The 17,662-nt window shown below is 53.0% G+C and overlaps 2 protein-coding genes across 2 annotated transcripts in view; both read right to left on the reverse strand.

Annotated features, from left to right (window-relative positions):
* The window catches only part of PFDN1 (prefoldin subunit 1), a 31,576-nt gene extending 23,591 nt beyond the window's left edge, over nucleotides 1-7,985 (reverse strand). The window contains exons 1-2 of the mRNA XM_005523448.3: nucleotides 7,857-7,985; nucleotides 7,487-7,653 (exon numbers count right to left, since the gene is read on the reverse strand). Coding sequence (XP_005523505.1) covers nucleotides 7,487-7,653; nucleotides 7,857-7,889 — 200 coding nt within the window. The 5' untranslated portion in view covers nucleotides 7,890-7,985. The remainder of the gene's footprint in view (nucleotides 1-7,486; nucleotides 7,654-7,856) is intronic.
* A 1,914-nt stretch (nucleotides 7,986-9,899) lies between these two features.
* HBEGF (heparin binding EGF like growth factor) lies at nucleotides 9,900-16,283 on the reverse strand. The gene is made up of 6 exons (XM_005523447.3): nucleotides 16,168-16,283; nucleotides 15,794-15,964; nucleotides 13,716-13,893; nucleotides 11,629-11,784; nucleotides 11,422-11,514; nucleotides 9,900-10,380 (listed from the first exon to the last, which is right to left on the reverse strand). The coding sequence occupies exons 1-5, from the start codon at nucleotides 16,208-16,210 to the stop codon at nucleotides 11,442-11,444; spliced, it is 621 nt and encodes a 206-aa protein (XP_005523504.1). The 5' UTR covers nucleotides 16,211-16,283; the 3' UTR covers nucleotides 9,900-10,380; nucleotides 11,422-11,441.
* Between the last annotated feature and the right edge of the window lie 1,379 nt (nucleotides 16,284-17,662).

A 17,662-nucleotide genomic window follows, 5' to 3' on the forward strand; every position in this document is an offset into this window, starting at 1 on the left:
AAAAAAAAGAAAAAAGCTTTCTGCCTTGCCCGGGAGGAAACCTTTGAAATGCAAAGTGAGGAGGAAGACCCAGCTTGTGGATAAATAGCACAGCCTTGGCTTCTGTACATCCCAAATCCTGCTACAACAAAGCATCAAAGCACTACAGAAAACTTCACAGCAGTGGACACTAAGATAACCGAGCCAAAAGAATTCAAGCATAACACTAATAGATAGATATTTCTGGACTCTGGAGTTAAATTAGCTAGCACTAAAACAACCACACTGCTGTGTCCTTATCAGCAAGAACAAACTTCTTAGAATCAGCATCTGTGGACCAAAAAAGGCTGGACATTGTTTTTGAAAATAATTTCTTCTCAGAAAGCCTGATTTTTTTATTTCTTCTTAATTTTTTTTTCTAAATTGGCTGAGACATTTTGTTAATTCAGCAAATAGTTTTGGAGAAAACAAAGTAAGAATTCAAGACAGAAGTTGTCTTGCATTTGGTTTAGGATTTGATGCAGCACTTAGGTTCTTGCATCTCCAGATTAAACTCGTGTAAAATGGAGTTCTCATGCCATGGGATTGGTTTCCTTATATTTAATTCAGTGTTTTCATGCAGGGGTCATGAATGAACTTCTCTTTTCAGGCTTTGAACAGGTGATAGGGCCAGGATGTTCAAACTTAGATTTCTCATTTGTTTTAAAGCTGTTCCACCTAAAAGTTATATCTTATCCTAACATTCACATCCCAACTCAGAGACTGGCTGGGCACTTCCATCTCTGTGGGCCCTGAGTACGTTGTCACACCCTGTCCTGCTGGCTGAATATCCACTGACATCTGCAAGGGCATCTCCAAGCAAGACAGGAATACAGCAGGACCCTCCCAGTACTTCTCTGGGCCAGTGATCTGGCCATTCTTCTCAGCTGCAGGAAAGCCACATCCTCTGGGCTAAACCAAACATCCCTGTATTCTGAAAGAAATGCTCTAGCATTCAGTATTTCTCCAGGGACTCCCACTCTTGATACCAAAATTTGCTTCAAGAAATGGGGAAAAAGTTTCAAAATAAGGAACTTTAAATCCACTAAATATTAAAATAAATTTAAGTTCCTTGCTGTTTCTGAATACCAGAGTGACATTTTAAATGCTTGGAGAACTTCAGAAATAAGTCAGTCATGTTCTACAATGGTTTTGCAAAGTCATTTGGCACAGCAAGCCACAAAAGCAGGAGTAAACTCCTGGGAACATTTAATACTAGTTTAATATTGTCTAGCATATATATCCAAAGAGAACTCTGAGCCACTGGAGCAAGAGATGGGCTGTATTTCCGATAGAGTTCAGCTTCCCTCTCTCTAGAGGCAGGGACAAAGCCAAGGTGCCTTACTACAGCCCTCGATCCACAGGAGTCCAACATGCAAATGCTTCCCTGAGAGTGCAGGGATCCTGAAGGCTCTGGCATTTCCATGCCAGCACATTGCCTGTGGCTCACAGCACATCAAACTCCCTCCTCCAGCAACAAGGCAGCCTGCAGGAGGACTCAGATCTCCCTTCTGACCCTTATTCTTCTCAGTTTAGATTTCATCTCAAGTTTACTCAGGTAGCTCATGTGTTGTCTAGGTAACAGGTAGGGGAAAAGTTAGGGATAAAGAAAAGAATGGAGCAGAGTTGTGTGAATGTCATAGTCCTAGTCTAAATAGAAGAAAGTTCCTAAAGAGTTAAATGTCCCCATGCAAGGGAGACAAGCAAGAGGAAAAGCTGTATTGCTAATCTTCTATCAGAACACCCACGCAGTAGGTGGGGGACTATAACCAACAGATTTCTTTCCAGTAGGGATAAGTAAAAGACCTATTTTTATTTTAAATTAGATATTATTTTTATTGTAAGACCCTTGTTTCTGCTGCTTATGTATTTCACAAACACTGACTTATCAGACGTGTCCAAGTTCTCTGCCTAAAGCTGATTCTTTAAAGAAATGCAGCTGTTTCCTAGAACAGGGCAGATAGACATCTTGCACATAAGCCATGGAAATCTTTTCTTCTCTGACGTTTCAGCATTGCATGGAGAAATTATGTAGAGCAGCAGGGCAGAAGAGCTATAACTGGACCAAGATATCCAGGAGATTACAAATAAGCAGCCCTGGGCAGCAGGAATAAGATCAAGAACTAAGCGGGGGCAGGGCAGTGGGGAAGGAATGTGTTTGGAAATCAGATGTCAGTTGGAAAAGGAGCCTGTGCCCAAGAGAACAAGCTCCTTTTCTGAGCCAGAACCAAATCCAGGAGTCCAGATTCCCAATATCTCACTACTGCCAGCAGTAACCATGAAGTCTACAGACCAGCTGTACTCTTCTCACACTCCTCATTAACCAGGAAGGGGATGACAACCAAATCCTGTCCCTTACTTCACAGACCAAGTCACAGGCAGCAGCACAGAAAACTACTGCGTCATCCCTGCGTGCATGATTCTCATTTTTGCTTTCTGTGACAGCTGTCTAAAAAGATCTTGCAAACATTTACAGGCCCACAACACTGTGAAGATCATTGTTCAGGCTGCAACAAAAGTGAGTAGTTCAAAATCAGGAAAAACCTGAAATAAAAACCAATTGTGTGATGGAAAACCTTTTGGCTTATGCCCATATAGCCTTTGGTTCCCCACACACCAGCTCCCAACAGCTGTTCAATATGCAGCAGAAGCAGTGGTCAAGCAGCTGGACACAAATTTTGTTTTCTTCACAGCTCAGTCCCTGACTGAACTTCTCCACAGACCAGACTTACTGTAGAAAAGAAATCCTCCCTTTTCCAATAACTACATGGAGGAACTTTTGGTTTATAAACCACATATTGGCCAGAAGGCATCAGGCTGATCCCTGGGACTTGTGTCAGCACCTGTCAGCTCCTCGGCAGCCGGGCTCCAGCGCCCAGCCCACACCGAGCCTTCCCCACGGAGCCGGGCCATGGAGAAGCCACTCGGATTTCACACACCAGCCTATAGTTAGTAACTGAACCATCAAGGTTAAGCCTTGGGTGTCCTTCAGCTCTTCGTGAGATTTTTGACATGTGAGCGGGAAGCACAGGGCAGCTGCCGTGCTCTGTGCTGGCAGAATTGAACACCTCACACACACACAAATGATGAAAATGTTTGTGAACACCTCACAAATGGTGAAAATGCAGCTCCTGCAGCTTTACCCAGTGATATACAGCAGGGACTGCTGCCTTTGGCAGCTCAGGAAAGAGCTTACAGTGACTGATCGTGTCTCATTTCCCAACAAAACCATGAATCACAATAAAAGCAAGAATGCATTTAAATCCAAGGAATCGTCACAAACATTTAATTCTCTCTCGGGTTTCACCTGAGTATGGTTCAGCCACCAAAAATCTGAACCACCCTTTAAAAAAAAATTTAAAATTCAAAATCATGTTATTACAGCTGTCCCATAAAATAGTGTAATGGCACAAAGTCATTTTATGGGGACAGCTGTGATAATATATTATGCTTGCAGAAAATATTGAGCCAAAAGTTGTACCACAGTATTTGCTTAATTTTTACTTATATTTTCTCTTTTAAGTGTTCTCCCATTAGCTGTACAAGTAAACTGATGATAAAGCAATATCAAACCAAAACTGACTGTCTATTTTGGCACGGCATGAAAAACTGCAGCACTCTGTGCCCCACGCCAAGTGCCAGACATTTTTCTTCTGTAAATAAGGATCTTGTCCAGGTTATGGGCTAGAAGAATGTAAAGGGAAAGGTCTGAAATATTCAGACAGAATTCTGAAGCTTAAACTTTCAACATAGTTCTCAAAGCAACACGATGATATCAGTTCACAAATAGCTTAAGCAGAAGTCCAGCACAGTGGTAGCTGTCTCAGGCTACGTAACAGGCCTTTCAAAAGAGTATGAAGTAACAGAACTGAAATGTATTTGGCAAGATGCCATCACCCAGATGAGATCCCAGCCTCACAGATATGTACAGTACACAGCAATTCATCAGCTCATACCCTGTGGCACTGACATTTCTTCTGTCAAAACAAAAATAGCTGTAGCAAAAGTAAATTGAGCCCCACATGTGGAGCCCGGTAAGGCATGTTACACAAACTGTAATATTTCCCAAAAAAAAAGAAGAAAAACAAGTGGAGGAACAACAAATGAAACTTTCACATTCATCACCAGTGAAGAGAAAGCCTTCTGGGAAGGAAGGAAGGAAGGAAGGAAGGAAGGAAGGAAGAAAGAAGACTCAGGATAGGGGTTCAGAAAATGAAAACCACAGAGCTGCTTTCCAAGTAGTGCACAAGGAAGTATCAAACCAGGCAGGCTTCCTCCCAGGATGCAGCACATCACCACAGCTCCTCAAGACTTCAAATTCCACAAAGACCTGGAGTATCTTGTCCTACAGAAGGGTACATGCTACCCCTTTGCATACAGCCCATCCACCCAAGCTAGAGGAAAAACACAGAAAACTTATCAGAGGCCAGATTCTAAGTAGCAGCTTAGATGAGTTAGAGAACAAAAAAAAGAAAATTAAAAAAAAAAGTTAAGCATTAAGCACAGGAATAGAAGCACAAAAGTTACTTCAAGAATTTAGTTATACAAGCAGAAGAACCTTGATAATCAGAGCTAACAGCGATGCAAACCTCCACCCTTCCTGGATATCTGAAACCCTTTAGAGCTCCAGCATTTCCACACTGGACTACAATTTGCAAATGAAATTAAGACATCTCAAATATGCCTTTGGTGCCCAAACTCATGTCCATGCAGGACATCTGCTAGTCCACTTCACAGAACATGGCTTCTATGTCCAGAAGAACCACAGTGACCAACTCCTGTGTTCTCCAGTGGAACACAAGATGCCAGACTGCCCTTGGATTTTAACTCCTGCTCAAGGGCTGCTTTAGCCTGCTTTGCCAAAAGCCCAAATCTTTGCAATAAATTCTCTACTAGTGGTTGGAGTGGGCTCCAGGAAGTTCCTCAAGTACTTGGTGCAAGCTCCCTGCATTAGGAAGTGACACAAATCACACCAGTGTATCACTGCCAACTGGCAGGGCAGCTTCAGCCCCACAGCCAGGACAGGCAGAGCTCACAGAAATACTCCGTCAAGCTTAAGCAGGGGAAAAAAAAGGGAAAAAAAAGAATGAATGAGTAGCATTGAGAAGAAAAGCACTCTCTTAATCTGTATTTGCATAGCAACTAATACAACAAAGCCCATGAAGAGTTCAGTTTTTAAACAAATCATAATGCAAATATTTTCCTGCTGGCGCCTCTGCCACCCCCGAGGAGCTGGAGCTGCCAGCCGTGCCTCACACCTGTCTGGTCATGGAAAGGTGAGGAAGAGAGGATTCCCCAGGAGACTGGGGCTCCTGCACACAGGAAGGGTAAATGGTTTAGCACATCAAGAAGGGGTCTTACTGCTAAGGAGGAGGCAGAAGCAGAAAGCAGGACAATGCACTTCTCACCACAATGAAATAACATCTGCTTCCCACATCTGATTCAAAGGCAGGATTATTTAACAATAAAAACCGACATTCCTAAAGTACCTTGAGGGACTTTTCTAGTCTAAAGGCACTCTGGACTTTCAAATTTTCAAAAAGCTTTAGAAAAACATGTAGACTCCAGAATTATCTTTTACTCTTCATCTGCCTGCTCTGGGACGAACCCAAACAGAAAAAAAGCCTTTTGAGACATCTCATGACTACTCCATCACAAGTGTTTGCTACATCTACAGCCTGCCTGGGTCAATCAGTTACCTCTTGCAAGAGACCAGAATCTGTCTCTTTTCGATATCACCAGCAGCTCCACCAAACCCAACGTTTAATGCACCTACTTGGAAAAGTTTATTTAGTGGGAACCCTGCCACTCTGAACAGCTCCATTAGCCTGGGTACAACTCCCCTGAAAACTCTCAGCAAAATGCAAAGTACACATCATTCCTGGCTTCCCAGTCCTGCCACCTCCCTACAACTTGGTCTGGAGATTGCGTGGGCTGATGGATGAGGGCACTTGAAGTCTGACCTGGCTCACTGCTCAGTCCTGTGGTCACCCACTTTAACACAAAGAAGGTGGGGTAAGCAGGGTGGGGAAGAGGTCGATACAATCACCCCTTTTGGCAGCAGTCAGAGCAGATCCAGTATTTCACAAACCACATCCCGACTTGGGCAGTCATCACTGTTACACAACTCACATGAGACAAAATCCTGTTTCTCAAATCAGAAATGCAGAAATCTAATGTGATATTTGTCAAGCAAGCACGTGTTTCAGATTTGAAACCACTTTAGTGGTAAAACCACTCTGTATAAAGACCACTTTATAGGGTCTTCTATCACAGGCTGCTGAAATCCCACCACAGTTCACTGCAGAAATTACTCAGAACACCTCTGTCTGGTTTAAGGAGTTTCTGTTGACAGCCATCCAACACACAGAAGGACATCTTTAAGAGTGCACTGGGACTACCCATCCCAGCTTTATGTTTGCCTCCAAGAGTTTGAAAAAAATCCAAACAATAACATTAGATCCATTCCCTGGCATGACACTGCAAAGGACATTTCTGTAACACATCTGTGCCAGCAAAGCCCCAAGCACAGGAACTATGCACAGGGGTTTTCAAGGAGTTTGACACAAACTAAATTGGAAATGACTGATGCTGGGCAGATCTGTGAGGGCCTTCTCACAGATGCCATTTGGCATTAGAGTATACTGCTCTGGTAGTTGAAATTACAAACTCCCCAGAGGTGCCAGAGGACAGCATCAGGGTCAGGAGCCAGCCAGCAAAACCATACAAGGCCAATATAAATTGTAACAGACAGTACCTAACCCCAAGAGGTAAAGGAGAAAGCCTCACTGCATTCACAGGCAGATTGCTGAAATTAAAAATAAAAAAACAATGAGAAAAAAGGAACAAATGTGCTGACAGAAAGCTGACATGCTCTTTGTGAAGGGGAGAGCCTCCTGCCCAGGGCAGCAGCCTGGAGGCTTCACAGAGACTGAGCCTGGGGGTCTCAGAATCACAGAATCCACCAGGTTGTAAAACACCTCTGAGGTCACAGAGTGCAACCTGTGACCCAACACCACCTTGTCAACTGAATCATGGCATTAAGTGCCATGTCCAGTCTTTACTTAAACACCTCCAGGGACAGTGACTTCACCACACCCCTGGGAAACCCTTTCCAATGTTTAATCACTCTTTCTGTGAAGAAATTCTTCCTAATGACCTACCTAAACCTCCACTGGTGCAGTTTAAGACTCTGTCTTCTCATCACTTGTTATCTGGGAGAAGAGCCTGACAACCACTTCACTCTCCAGTCAGGAAGTTGAAGAAAGCAAGAAGGTTCCCCTCGAGCCTCTTTTCATCCAGGCTGAGCCCCCACAGCTCCTTCAGTCAGTCCTTGTGCTCCAGACCCTTCCCTAGTTGCGTTATCCTTCTCTGGACACGCTCCAGCCCCTCACTGTCGTTCCTGAATTGAGAGGCCCCTCTCCCGGCGCAGGGAGCCGGGCTGGCCCCCGCTCCGGCCGATACTCACATCCGCCCCACGCCCTCGTACATGCGGGTCTCGTCCACCAGCATCATCACCTCCGTGTCGGTGAGGTGCGCGTGCTTCTTGGTTTTGGTGAGCTGTTCGATCTGCAGGTCGGCCAATTTCACCTTCTGCTGCGTGTCCATCACCTTGGCCTGCAGCTCCGCGAAGGCCTGGCCAGGGGAGAGCGCCGGGGTGAGGAGCGGCGGGGGCACAACCGGCCCCGGGCTGCGGGCACGAGGGGACCGCCCGGAGACCCCGGCACACGGAGGGGGACACGGGGGGACACACACAGTGGGCAGGACACACAGTGGAAGGGTGGGGCACAAGGAGGGAGCACACATAAAAGAAGAACACACGGGCGGGGGTCTCGTACCTTCTTCAGCTCCAGATCCACGGGCGCCGCCATCTTGTCCGCGCACGGCGCATGCGCGGAGGGGCGGGGACTGTCAGGGCCCCACCCGCGGGCGGGACGCGCTGTGGGACCGGCACCGACACCGACACCGACACCGGCACCGACACCGACCGGGCCAGGGCTGCCGTGGCACCGACACCGGCACCGGCACCGACCGGGCCAGGGCTGCCGTGGCACCGACACCGGCACCGGCACCGACATCGACCGGGCCAGGGCTGCCGTGGCACCGGCACCGACACCGGCACCGCCACCGACCGGGCCGGGGCTGCCGTGGCCCCGACACCGCCCGGGCCAGGGCTGCCGTGGCACCGGCACCGACACCGGCACCGACACCGGCCGGGCCAGGGCTGCCGTGGCACCGACACCGGCGCCGGCACCGACACCGACCGGGCCAGGGCTGCCGTGGCACCGACACCGGCACCGGCACCGGCACCGACCGGGCCAGGGCTGCCGTGGCACCGACACCGACAGCGGCACCGGCACCGGCACCGACTGGGCCAGGGCTGCCGTGAGGGTTCCTGGCGCCAGGCCGCGGCCTGCGGTGCCGGCAGCACCGGTGCGGTTGTGGGCCGAGACTGCCTCGCCGGGCCGGCCCCGTCTGGGTGTCCCCGGCCCGGCCCGGGCTGACGGTGCCGTGCAGGGTTGGGAGAAGGCCCAGAGCGGCCAGAACGGGAGAGCCATCCCTGCCTTACTGGGAACCATAAAGGAGCTGGAAAGGACCTTAAAGATCATCTCATCCCAACTCGCCCCTGCCTCGGGTAGAAACATCTTCCACTATCCCAGATCACTCCAAGCCCCATCGAACCTTGCCTTGGACATTCCCAGGGATGGGGCAGCCACAGCTTCTCTGGGCAACCTGTTCCCATCCCTCACCACTCTCACAATACAGAATTTCTTCCATGTATCTGGCCTGATTTTTCCTTCTTTCAATTTGTGCCTGTTACTCCTTGTCCTGTCACTGCAGTGCCTGGTGACAAGTCCTTCTCTGGCTTCCTTGGAGGCCCCTTCAGACACTGAAAGGTTGCAATGAGTTCTCCACTCAACCTTTTCTTCTCCACCAGAACAGCCCCAGCTCTCTCAGTCTATTTTCATAGGGAAGATCTGCTCCTCTTACCAACTTTGTGGCTTCCTCTGGATTTGTTCCAGCAGTTCCATATTATTCTTACGTTGGAGACACCAGAACTGTACATGCATCACCTTCACTCTGCTCCTTTGGATGCAGCCCAGGATCCTGTTGGTTTCTCCCTGCCTCAAGGCTCTCTAGCAGAGCTAGCAGCTCCCCCCATTCTCACTTCCCCATCATGGAAGAGGGAAGAACTGGTTTTGAGGTTATTTTTACTGCAAAGTAAGGAATGATTCCTGACCCACCATATGAAGTGATGCTTGCTGGAATTAACTCAGCTCCGAGAACCTACAATCACTCCAAGAAGAGGATTCCTTTCAAGAGAGGTGGGAATCCAGCTCTGGAATTTTTTTTCTTTTTTCTTGCCAAATCATAGAACCATCATAATAGTATTTGTTCAGAAGGGACCTTTATGATAATCCAGTCCACCTTCCAGTGCTGCATTCAGTCTGGCCTTGAACACCTACAGGTATGAGGCAGCTACAGCTTCTCTGGGCACCCTGTGCCAGTGTCTAAATGCCAAATGCTGGCTTAAAACCAGGGACCATTCCCATGTGAATGGATCAGTGGCCAGAGTGGCTTTATTCATACCAGAGGCAGCTTTGCTTGGTGAGCAGACACACAAGCATGACTCCCTTCCCAAAGCACCAGCTGGCAAAGACGAAGAGAATCTCTGAAATAATCCACAGCTGGGATGGATCCTGCCCCCAGCCCCTTACACTGCTCCTCAAGGATCACACAAGCTGATCCAGCAGCCCTGACCACACTCAGGATCTCTGCTGCTGTTGGAAGTACCCCATCTGCACAGAATTGGTGCCGAATACAGCCTTCAGGATTTTTGACTCCTTTCCACCTCCATGATTAAATTGACAACCCAGGTGTTTGTTACAAAGTGTTATTTATTAGAATATTACATTGCACTTAAAAAATAAGAGAGGTCTGACCCTGTCATCTTGACGTACATGAAGGATGCAGAGCCAGTCCTACAATAAATATAAATACTATGTACAGTTTATCTAAAATAAATATATAATTTAAAATGAAAAATATCTTGTTAAATAGCTGTTACCCTCCCCACCCCTCCCCTCCCTCCTGCGGCGAAGGAAGTCCCGAGCCCGGTCTCCTCCCTTTCACAGCTTGTTCCTCGGCACACACTGCAGTGGACGGAGAGCCCCCGTGCCCCCGGTCAGCACCGCTCCGTCCCGGAGATGGCCACGGAGCTGCCGCAGTGCCGCCGCTGCCCGAGCAGCCCCGCCGGTGCCGTCCTGGCGCTCCAGCGAGCCCCCAGAGTGCCGCAGCCCCGTGCCGCTGGCGCCGCGGTCTCGCCTCTTCCAGGAGGTAGAAGTGCATTAGTGCCGGCCCCTGCAAGAGAGAGACGGGAGAGCTCACACCGAGAGCCGGGGCTGTTCTGCCACAGAGCGCTCCCTGCGTGGTGGGATAGAGGCGCCGAGCCACCCAGCCCCGCGGGAGAAACCTCGTGTCCCTCGGGGCTGGAGCCAAGGTACTCCACCGTGCTTCCCTTCCAAGGACCACAGCACTTTTTCCCCTGGACACATCCACCCCAGTAATCCCCAGGGTTTAAGGGGGACAGTGAGGAATGCTTTGTGCCAAGTCTCCTTCCTGAAAATTCGGCTGCTATGAACAGCTAAAATTCCCACCCCCGACACTTCGATAAACATGACAGAAATTCTCCGAAGGCATTACTTCATCCTCACAAAGAACAATGAGTTTTTTTTTTTTTTTTCCAAAGAAGAGAAGTAGCTGTAATATTTATGACCACATCTAACGTCAGGATTTAGATCAGATCAGAGGAAGTTTGACAGATTTTCAGCACTCAGCCCTGCAGCCAGCCCTGGGGCAGAGCACACACCCCAACCCAGCCAGAGGAATTGTGGCACGGGCTGGCAGCAAGATCCCCCCCGTGCCAAACTGATAGGCACTGCTTTGCTGCAAGTAATACACAGAGTGGGAATGAAAAGGAAAGGGGTTTTTTACACATGTATATAAATAGAGGCAATATCTAAGGAGGGGAAATGACTCAGAGGGTCACAGAGGGAGCAGAATGAGTGGGGGAAAAAAAACTAAACAAAACAGAAGCAGCTTCCCTACTACCAAACATCCCCAAAGCATAGAACACCAGCACAGAGCATGAACTTGGGGTTAGAAAGAAGGAATGATAGAGGTGCCAAGGAACAGGGATTTCAGCAGGAAGGGGAAAAAAGAAGACTGGAACCCCACAGGGCAGCCCAGACTCTCAGCCAGCTGCTTCTCCAGACTCAGGCTGCCTTCAGCTCCTGCCTAGCTCTGGCACAGGATCCACATAGCAGACCCAGCCAGCACAAACAGCAGAGCCCCGGATGTCCACCAGCCCCACTGCTGCCCCGTGCCCAGCTAGGGGCTCACCTCGCCAGCACCTGGCATCCTCAGTGATTCACAGTGATGCCCAGCTTGATTTTCTCTTCGTTTTCTACATCGTAGCCACCCCTCTTGTGACACCTGCGAGGCCAAGCAAAGGGATGCTCAGGGCATGGAGAAGCCCTTGCCACCCTCCTTGTTGCACATGATCTTCCCAGGGACACAGACCTGAGAGCTCAGTCCCATCCCACTCACCTGAGCATCAGCAGGGCTGCGATGATGACAAGACACAGGGAGGACAGGACAACAGCAACGACGGCCAGGGCTGTGGTGTGGTCGTAGGCGCTGGGAGGGTGCTCCACTGGCAGCAAGAGGCCATGGCAACGTTCTCCATGATAGCCTGGCTGGCATCTGGGCAAGAAGGAAACTCATAAAGGTCAGTGGTGAGCAAGGACAGGAGGTCTTTGTGTTCCTCACACCCCATAGGAAGGCCATGCCTCAGTGCTCAGCCTTATCCAGAACCCTGCCTGTTCCCCTTGGTCCCCACACCCCCGAGCTGGGAGGTCAGATGTCACCATCATCTCTATTGTACTAGTAAATTAAGCTTCTCCTGCACCTAGTGAAGACTCCTAGAAAGGGTGAGGTCTCCCCCCGCAGAAGGCACTGGGGTCTGTGCTCTTCCCATTCACCCCCAGGCAGACAGGTTGCACAGGTCACCTGTGGAAGTGGGAAGGGAGCAGTGAGGCAGCTGGCCCAGCATTTCCCATAGAGCAGGATGTCCCTGCCCACCCTGCCAGCTCAGAGGTGTCCCATCCTTGGAGACTTGGGAGGTTGCTCATGTAACAGAAATAACGCTCCACACAGGCTGGGAGGCTTCCAGCCCTCCCTGAGCCACATTGCACTGATGCAACCAGATAAATATATCCCTTTATATCCAGCACCACTGACCCTCAGGCTGATCTCCAAGCCGGACTCAGCCCAGCTCTCCTCCTGGGCTCACAATGCCACACGCCAGCATCACCTCCCAGGCATAGCAGCAAGGCTGGGCACGTGGCAAAGGTGCAGGACCCAGTCCAACAGCATCCTCCTTCCACCCTGTGCCCCAAGAAGCAACACTCCAGGTGACCCTGTGACAGAGGCACAGCCAACCACCAAGAGCAGCCACCACTGAGTGACACCAGTCAACACAAGGCCTCTTTATCAGAGGAGACTGGGGCAGTTGGCCACTGTTACTAAAAACTCTGGTGGCTCTGAGAGATGCCACCCAGGGATGGGCCACTGTGCTGAAGAGATGCAGCCAGCCCCCAAATCCCTGCTGCTTTCCTGTGTCCCAGGTTCTCTCCCAGCCCCAGGGATCTGGGCAGGAGACACCTGGCTGTCCCAGTCCTAGGCCAGGGTGTTGCAACCCAAACTGTGCCTGCAAAGGTGTCCCTTCACTGGCAGTCCCGAGTCCCCCATGCAGGGGGCCCAACTTCATGACAGCTTCAACAGGGAGAAACTAGGGAGTTAGAGGAGCTCTGTGGAGCTTGATCCCTGCAGATTGCAGATCTTGTGGGCACCATAAGCCAAGGAGCTATTATCTTCCTGGGGCTCAAGGCTGGGTGGCTCAGAGGATTGATAGTGAAGAACAAAGCCTCTTACATATCTGCCAGCTCAAGTCCTGCCCACGTCAGCAGGGATCAAATCTGCACCCCGGGGTGTTTCCCGCAGCAGCAGTGCTGTATCTAGGTACCCCAGCAGCAGGCAAACACTTTCTCCTCCACTTGCCTCATCTAGTCCCTTCTTGCTCTGCACCCCTGGGGGAGTGGGCAAGGAGGGGTGCACAGCCCTGTCTTTCATCAGGTCAAGGGACAGGTCAGGCATGGCTTTGGCAGCCTGTCCCCAAAGGTGCTGCCTCCACTCTGTTTTGCTGGCAGCAGGGGGGAGATGCTCCTCCCAGCTGCACTGATGTGCCCTGACAGATGCAGGAGCCCTGAGACCTCAGAGTGGGGGATTTACAGTGACAGGGTCAGGATGAGGTTTCCCACATCAGACCTGCAGAAGCCCTCAGCTGCCAGAGCCCAGCCCTACACACACCGTTCCACAGTCCCCAGCACGGCAGCTCGGGCAGAGCTCACACTGTGCTGGCACAGAACCCTGCCTCTAAGGCCATGACAAGTTTTGGGGGAGGGGTGGACACTTCTCGATAAGTACAAGGAAGAGGCCAAGTCAGAGTTGTCCCTGCATGGGTAGAGAACATGCACTAAAAATATCTCTGCTTTTCCTCTGCCCAGCCTGGAGAATTGAAAGCACCATGACTAAGGCTCCCCCCCTCCCCGCACAGGCACACGCCAGCAACTCACATGCAAGAGGGAGCTCCCAGCTCTCGGATGTACTTGCACTCGCCGTGAATACAGAAATCCTTGTACTTCCGCAGGCACGGGTCTCTCTTCTTCCCCAGGCCTTTGCCTTTTCTTCTTTTATTGCCGTTCCCTTTTTTCTTGGGAGTAACGAGGCCTTGAGGCTTTGACAGGAAGGCAACTGAAAAGCAATTTGGGAGGGAGAGAACAGCAGTCAAATCAGCTCCACGTGCCAACCTAAGGGAAGGCAAAGCCACATCCCAGGGCTTCCACAGCTGCTCAGCCCTGGCTCCCACAGCTCTTTGTGCTGGGAGCTGCCCCCAAGCCCGGGGTGGGGGGACATTTTTTTTTTTCAGCTCCTCACAAATATCATGGCCTTTCCAATTCATAAGAACAATTCTCAAGGAAAGAAAGGAGTCGGGCAGGGGGAACAGAGCTTTATACATCTCAAATGCTGCTATTATATGCACCAGTTTCCACTGAATACAGAACATTGCTAATTGCCCCTTTATCTGGCCTTTATTTCCCTGACAAGCACAGACTTTTCTAAGACCCTATTCATGGCTCTGATGGGCTCTCCTTCCCGTGGGCACAAGGATGCCTTACTCACCCCAGGGCAGGATTAAAAGAGCAAGCCTGCCTTAAGTTTTGGTTTTGCAGAGCCAAAGAGATGGTGAGGGCAGCGTTCGCATGAATTACAATGGTGTGTTTTAATTGCGGTGCAGGAACCAGCGGCTTTTGGTGCCAGGCCAGCCCCCTGCTGGGTCGGTGGAAGCTAGAGCACCAGGCTCCTCACCCAGACACAGCACAACACTAGCAACGGTACTCGAATGGTTTTAAGGCGTGCAGATGCCAAAAAAAAAATCAGCTCCCAGCTTGATCTCACTAGGCGTTGAGGAGCTGGAGAGCACTCACTGCTCCAAGAGGGGTTTTTTAAGCTCTCCCCGAGCTACGGTGCTCAGTAACCCCAGTGAACTCAGCCCAGGGCTGCTCGGGAAGGAGAGTGCAGCAGAGTCCAAGCTGGCAAGTTGTAACCTGCGCAGTTCCTTCTCAGCCACTTCCCGACGGAACCAGCGCCTCTCGTGCTGGCACACGCCGCTTGCACACCTAGCAAAGTTATTTCGACATCCTCCACGCTGCGCCTGGAGAAAACCGATACTCCAGGAAACTCTGCGGCTTGGAGAAACCCCCGGATGAGGCTGACAGCAGAGGCTGCTCCGTCCCCTGCCCTGAGGGTTATCTCCCAGCCACAGCCAGCCGACACACACGGCTGCGTTTCCCGAGGGCTGAGTCCCCCACCAGCACCCCGGTGCGAAAGGCTCAGCCCGGTCTTGCCAGCTTTTTGCCACAGCCTACCGGCACAGCCAGAAAACAGAAAAACACGGGGAAATGGGAGGATGAGCTGTAGGCAGCAGAGCACGCTCCTGGTGCCAGGTACTGCCCTCGGCACACCGAGTGTGCGAGGCACAGGTACGTGTCACCCCTCAGCCCGCCACTGTCCCGTCCAACCCCGGGACGGTCTCTAGTGCCAGCCCGGGGCAAGGAGCCCAGCGTGGGTGCTCGGGAGCCCCAGAGAGCGGCAGTGCTCCCATCGCCCCCGTGGCGGGGCCGCCGGCTGACGAGCCCTGCCGCGGAATGAGGAGCAGCCACGCGTGGGCGGCGGTGACTCACGGCGGTCCCCGCGCCACGGCCACCGCCGGCCGGGCAGCGCTGCTCCCCGGACACGGCAACCCCGCCACGAGGAGCTCTGTCTCCTCCCGGCCAAGCAGCTGAGAGCCGGGACCCCCGGAACCCGCCCTGCAGGGGACTTCAGGAACACGGAGAGCCCCTGGCAGGAGCGGCACTGCTCCGTGCTGGTGCCCCACGGGCTGCTCCCACTCGGGTCTGCTAGGTACCTGGGGACTGCTCCCACCCAACACTGCAAGTCCCTCCGAAATGGAGCCGGAGCTGCTGCCGGGACACCCGCGGGACTGAGTCGAGCTCAGCCCGGCACGTTCGCGACCCCTCCAGCGCCAGCTGCCCCCAGCCCAGCCCATCGAACGATCCCGACCGCTCCCTGGGACCCCTTATCCCGTCCATACCTCTCGGCAGCTCGCTGAAGTCGTCCCCCGAGGCCGCTCCGCCTCCCTCCTTCTCCGGGCTGCCGCCGAGCAGCGGGGCCGTGGCCAGGACCGGCACCCCGCCGCCGCCCTTGTGCAGCACCTCGTTGTGCAGCTCGTCCCGGCGCAGCCCGCTCGCCGCCGCCGAGCACACTGCGGAGACAGCGGTCAGGAGCGGGGGCTGACACTGCCCTGCCCTGCCCTCCCCACGCGGGACAGGGACCAACCTTCCCGTCTGCCCGCACCCGGGACCAGGACCGGCATGCCCAACACCATTTCCCCCACGTGTTCAGGACCCCCAAGTCGGGCTGGGATGTGTTACCCGCAGCCGGGGCCCTCCCCACGCGAGCCCGTACCTGCCGCCAGCAGCGCTTGGATCAGCACCGCCCGCCCGTCCATGACCCGCGGGCACACACGTCCAGCCGCTGCCGTGCTCCGCTCAGTCCCGCAGCGATGCCCGTTCTCCCGCACAGCGGCCCCGCGGCCGGTAGAAAGCTGCGGGCGGCGGGGCGGGGCGGGGAGGGGCTGAGCGACCGCCCCGCCCTCGGGAAGGGCTTCCCCGCCGCCCCCGGGGGCGTCCCGCCAGCCGGGACCGGGACCGGGTCCAAGAACCCTGGCCTGGGCCCGGTGGGTTCTCCTCGCTCAGGAGGCGGGCCAGGGACCCAAGAGCCACCGCTGCGCCGGTGCCGCCGCGGGCTGGGCTGGGCGGTGAGAGCCCGGGGAGAAAAGGATCTCTGCAGGGCGCGGAGGGAAGGAGCTGGCATGGGAAAAGTGCGGACCCAGCCGGGGAAGAAGAGGGGGATCCCGATGGTCCCCGTGGCCCCGGCTGGCAGGTGCCCGAGGTGGCCCGAGGGTGATGGGGGAGCGAGTGCACCCCACAAGAGGAGCATCAGGTGAGAGGCAGGAGCTCAAGAGTCAGGGCTGAGCCTCTTCCTGGCCCTAGGGATGGGATGAACCTCAAAAAGGGGACACACTGCCACCCATGTGCCACTGCACCAGCATCAGGGAGGTGGTGGCAATCTGAGATGGCAGCAGAGACCCTTTCTATCCCCAAGGCCCCCTGTGTGCCCCTATTCAGCCCAAGTGATTGAGTCACAGCCTCATCTCACAACACCCCCCCAGGCAGCCGCTGTCCCTGTCCCTGTCCCAGCCTGCTGCTTGGGCACTGCCAGAGCTTCCCCATCCCCTTCACCATGCTGGCAACCGTGTGCTGTGTTTGGCCCCGTCCTCAGCACAGGTGACAGTGCAAAAAATGTCACTGACGTCAGTGCCAGGTGAGTGCAGGGTCCTGCCCCAACTCTCCTTTGGGCCAGCAGACGCCCCTGGCTGTTTTCTCGAGGTCCTGAGCCCCCAGCCCATGGACGGCTTGGGCTCAGCTAGCCATGAGCAAATATTCCTGCTATTGTTGTTGCCGTCTCCAAGGAATACCACCGGATCTGGCACCCCCCGCTCACACCCTCCTTCTTGCTCAGACTTGACTTTTGCAATTGTTTGCTGGATGTTTTTCCTTCCGCCTCCTCTGGCCATCAGGAGCCCAAAGCCTTTGGCAGCGGAGCGAGGTGGTGGCACGGGCGAGGGGCTGTGTCCCTGGGCAGTCCTGCACACTGGCTCCTGGGGAGGTCCCCATGTTGGGATGGAATTTTTTGCCCCTGGCAATCCCCCCATCACGTCTCCAAGGCCGGGCTGGGTGTGTGAGGGCAGCGTTTGCCAGCTGCCCTGGCACCTCGGGAAAGGGAGGTACCAGCTCACGTCAGCTGCCAGGGAGGCTGCTGGCACAGAGGACTGGCAGTGGGCAAGGGTGGGGGAGATGTGTGCGGGCTGCTGATCCTGCCTGCCTCTGTTTCCTGCCTC

This window comes from Pseudopodoces humilis, chromosome 17 (assembly GCF_049639895.1).
Source record: "Pseudopodoces humilis isolate 2021_Gansu_Grassland_sample_001 chromosome 17, ASM4963989v1, whole genome shotgun sequence".
Taxonomy (NCBI): domain Eukaryota; kingdom Metazoa; phylum Chordata; class Aves; order Passeriformes; family Paridae; genus Pseudopodoces; species Pseudopodoces humilis.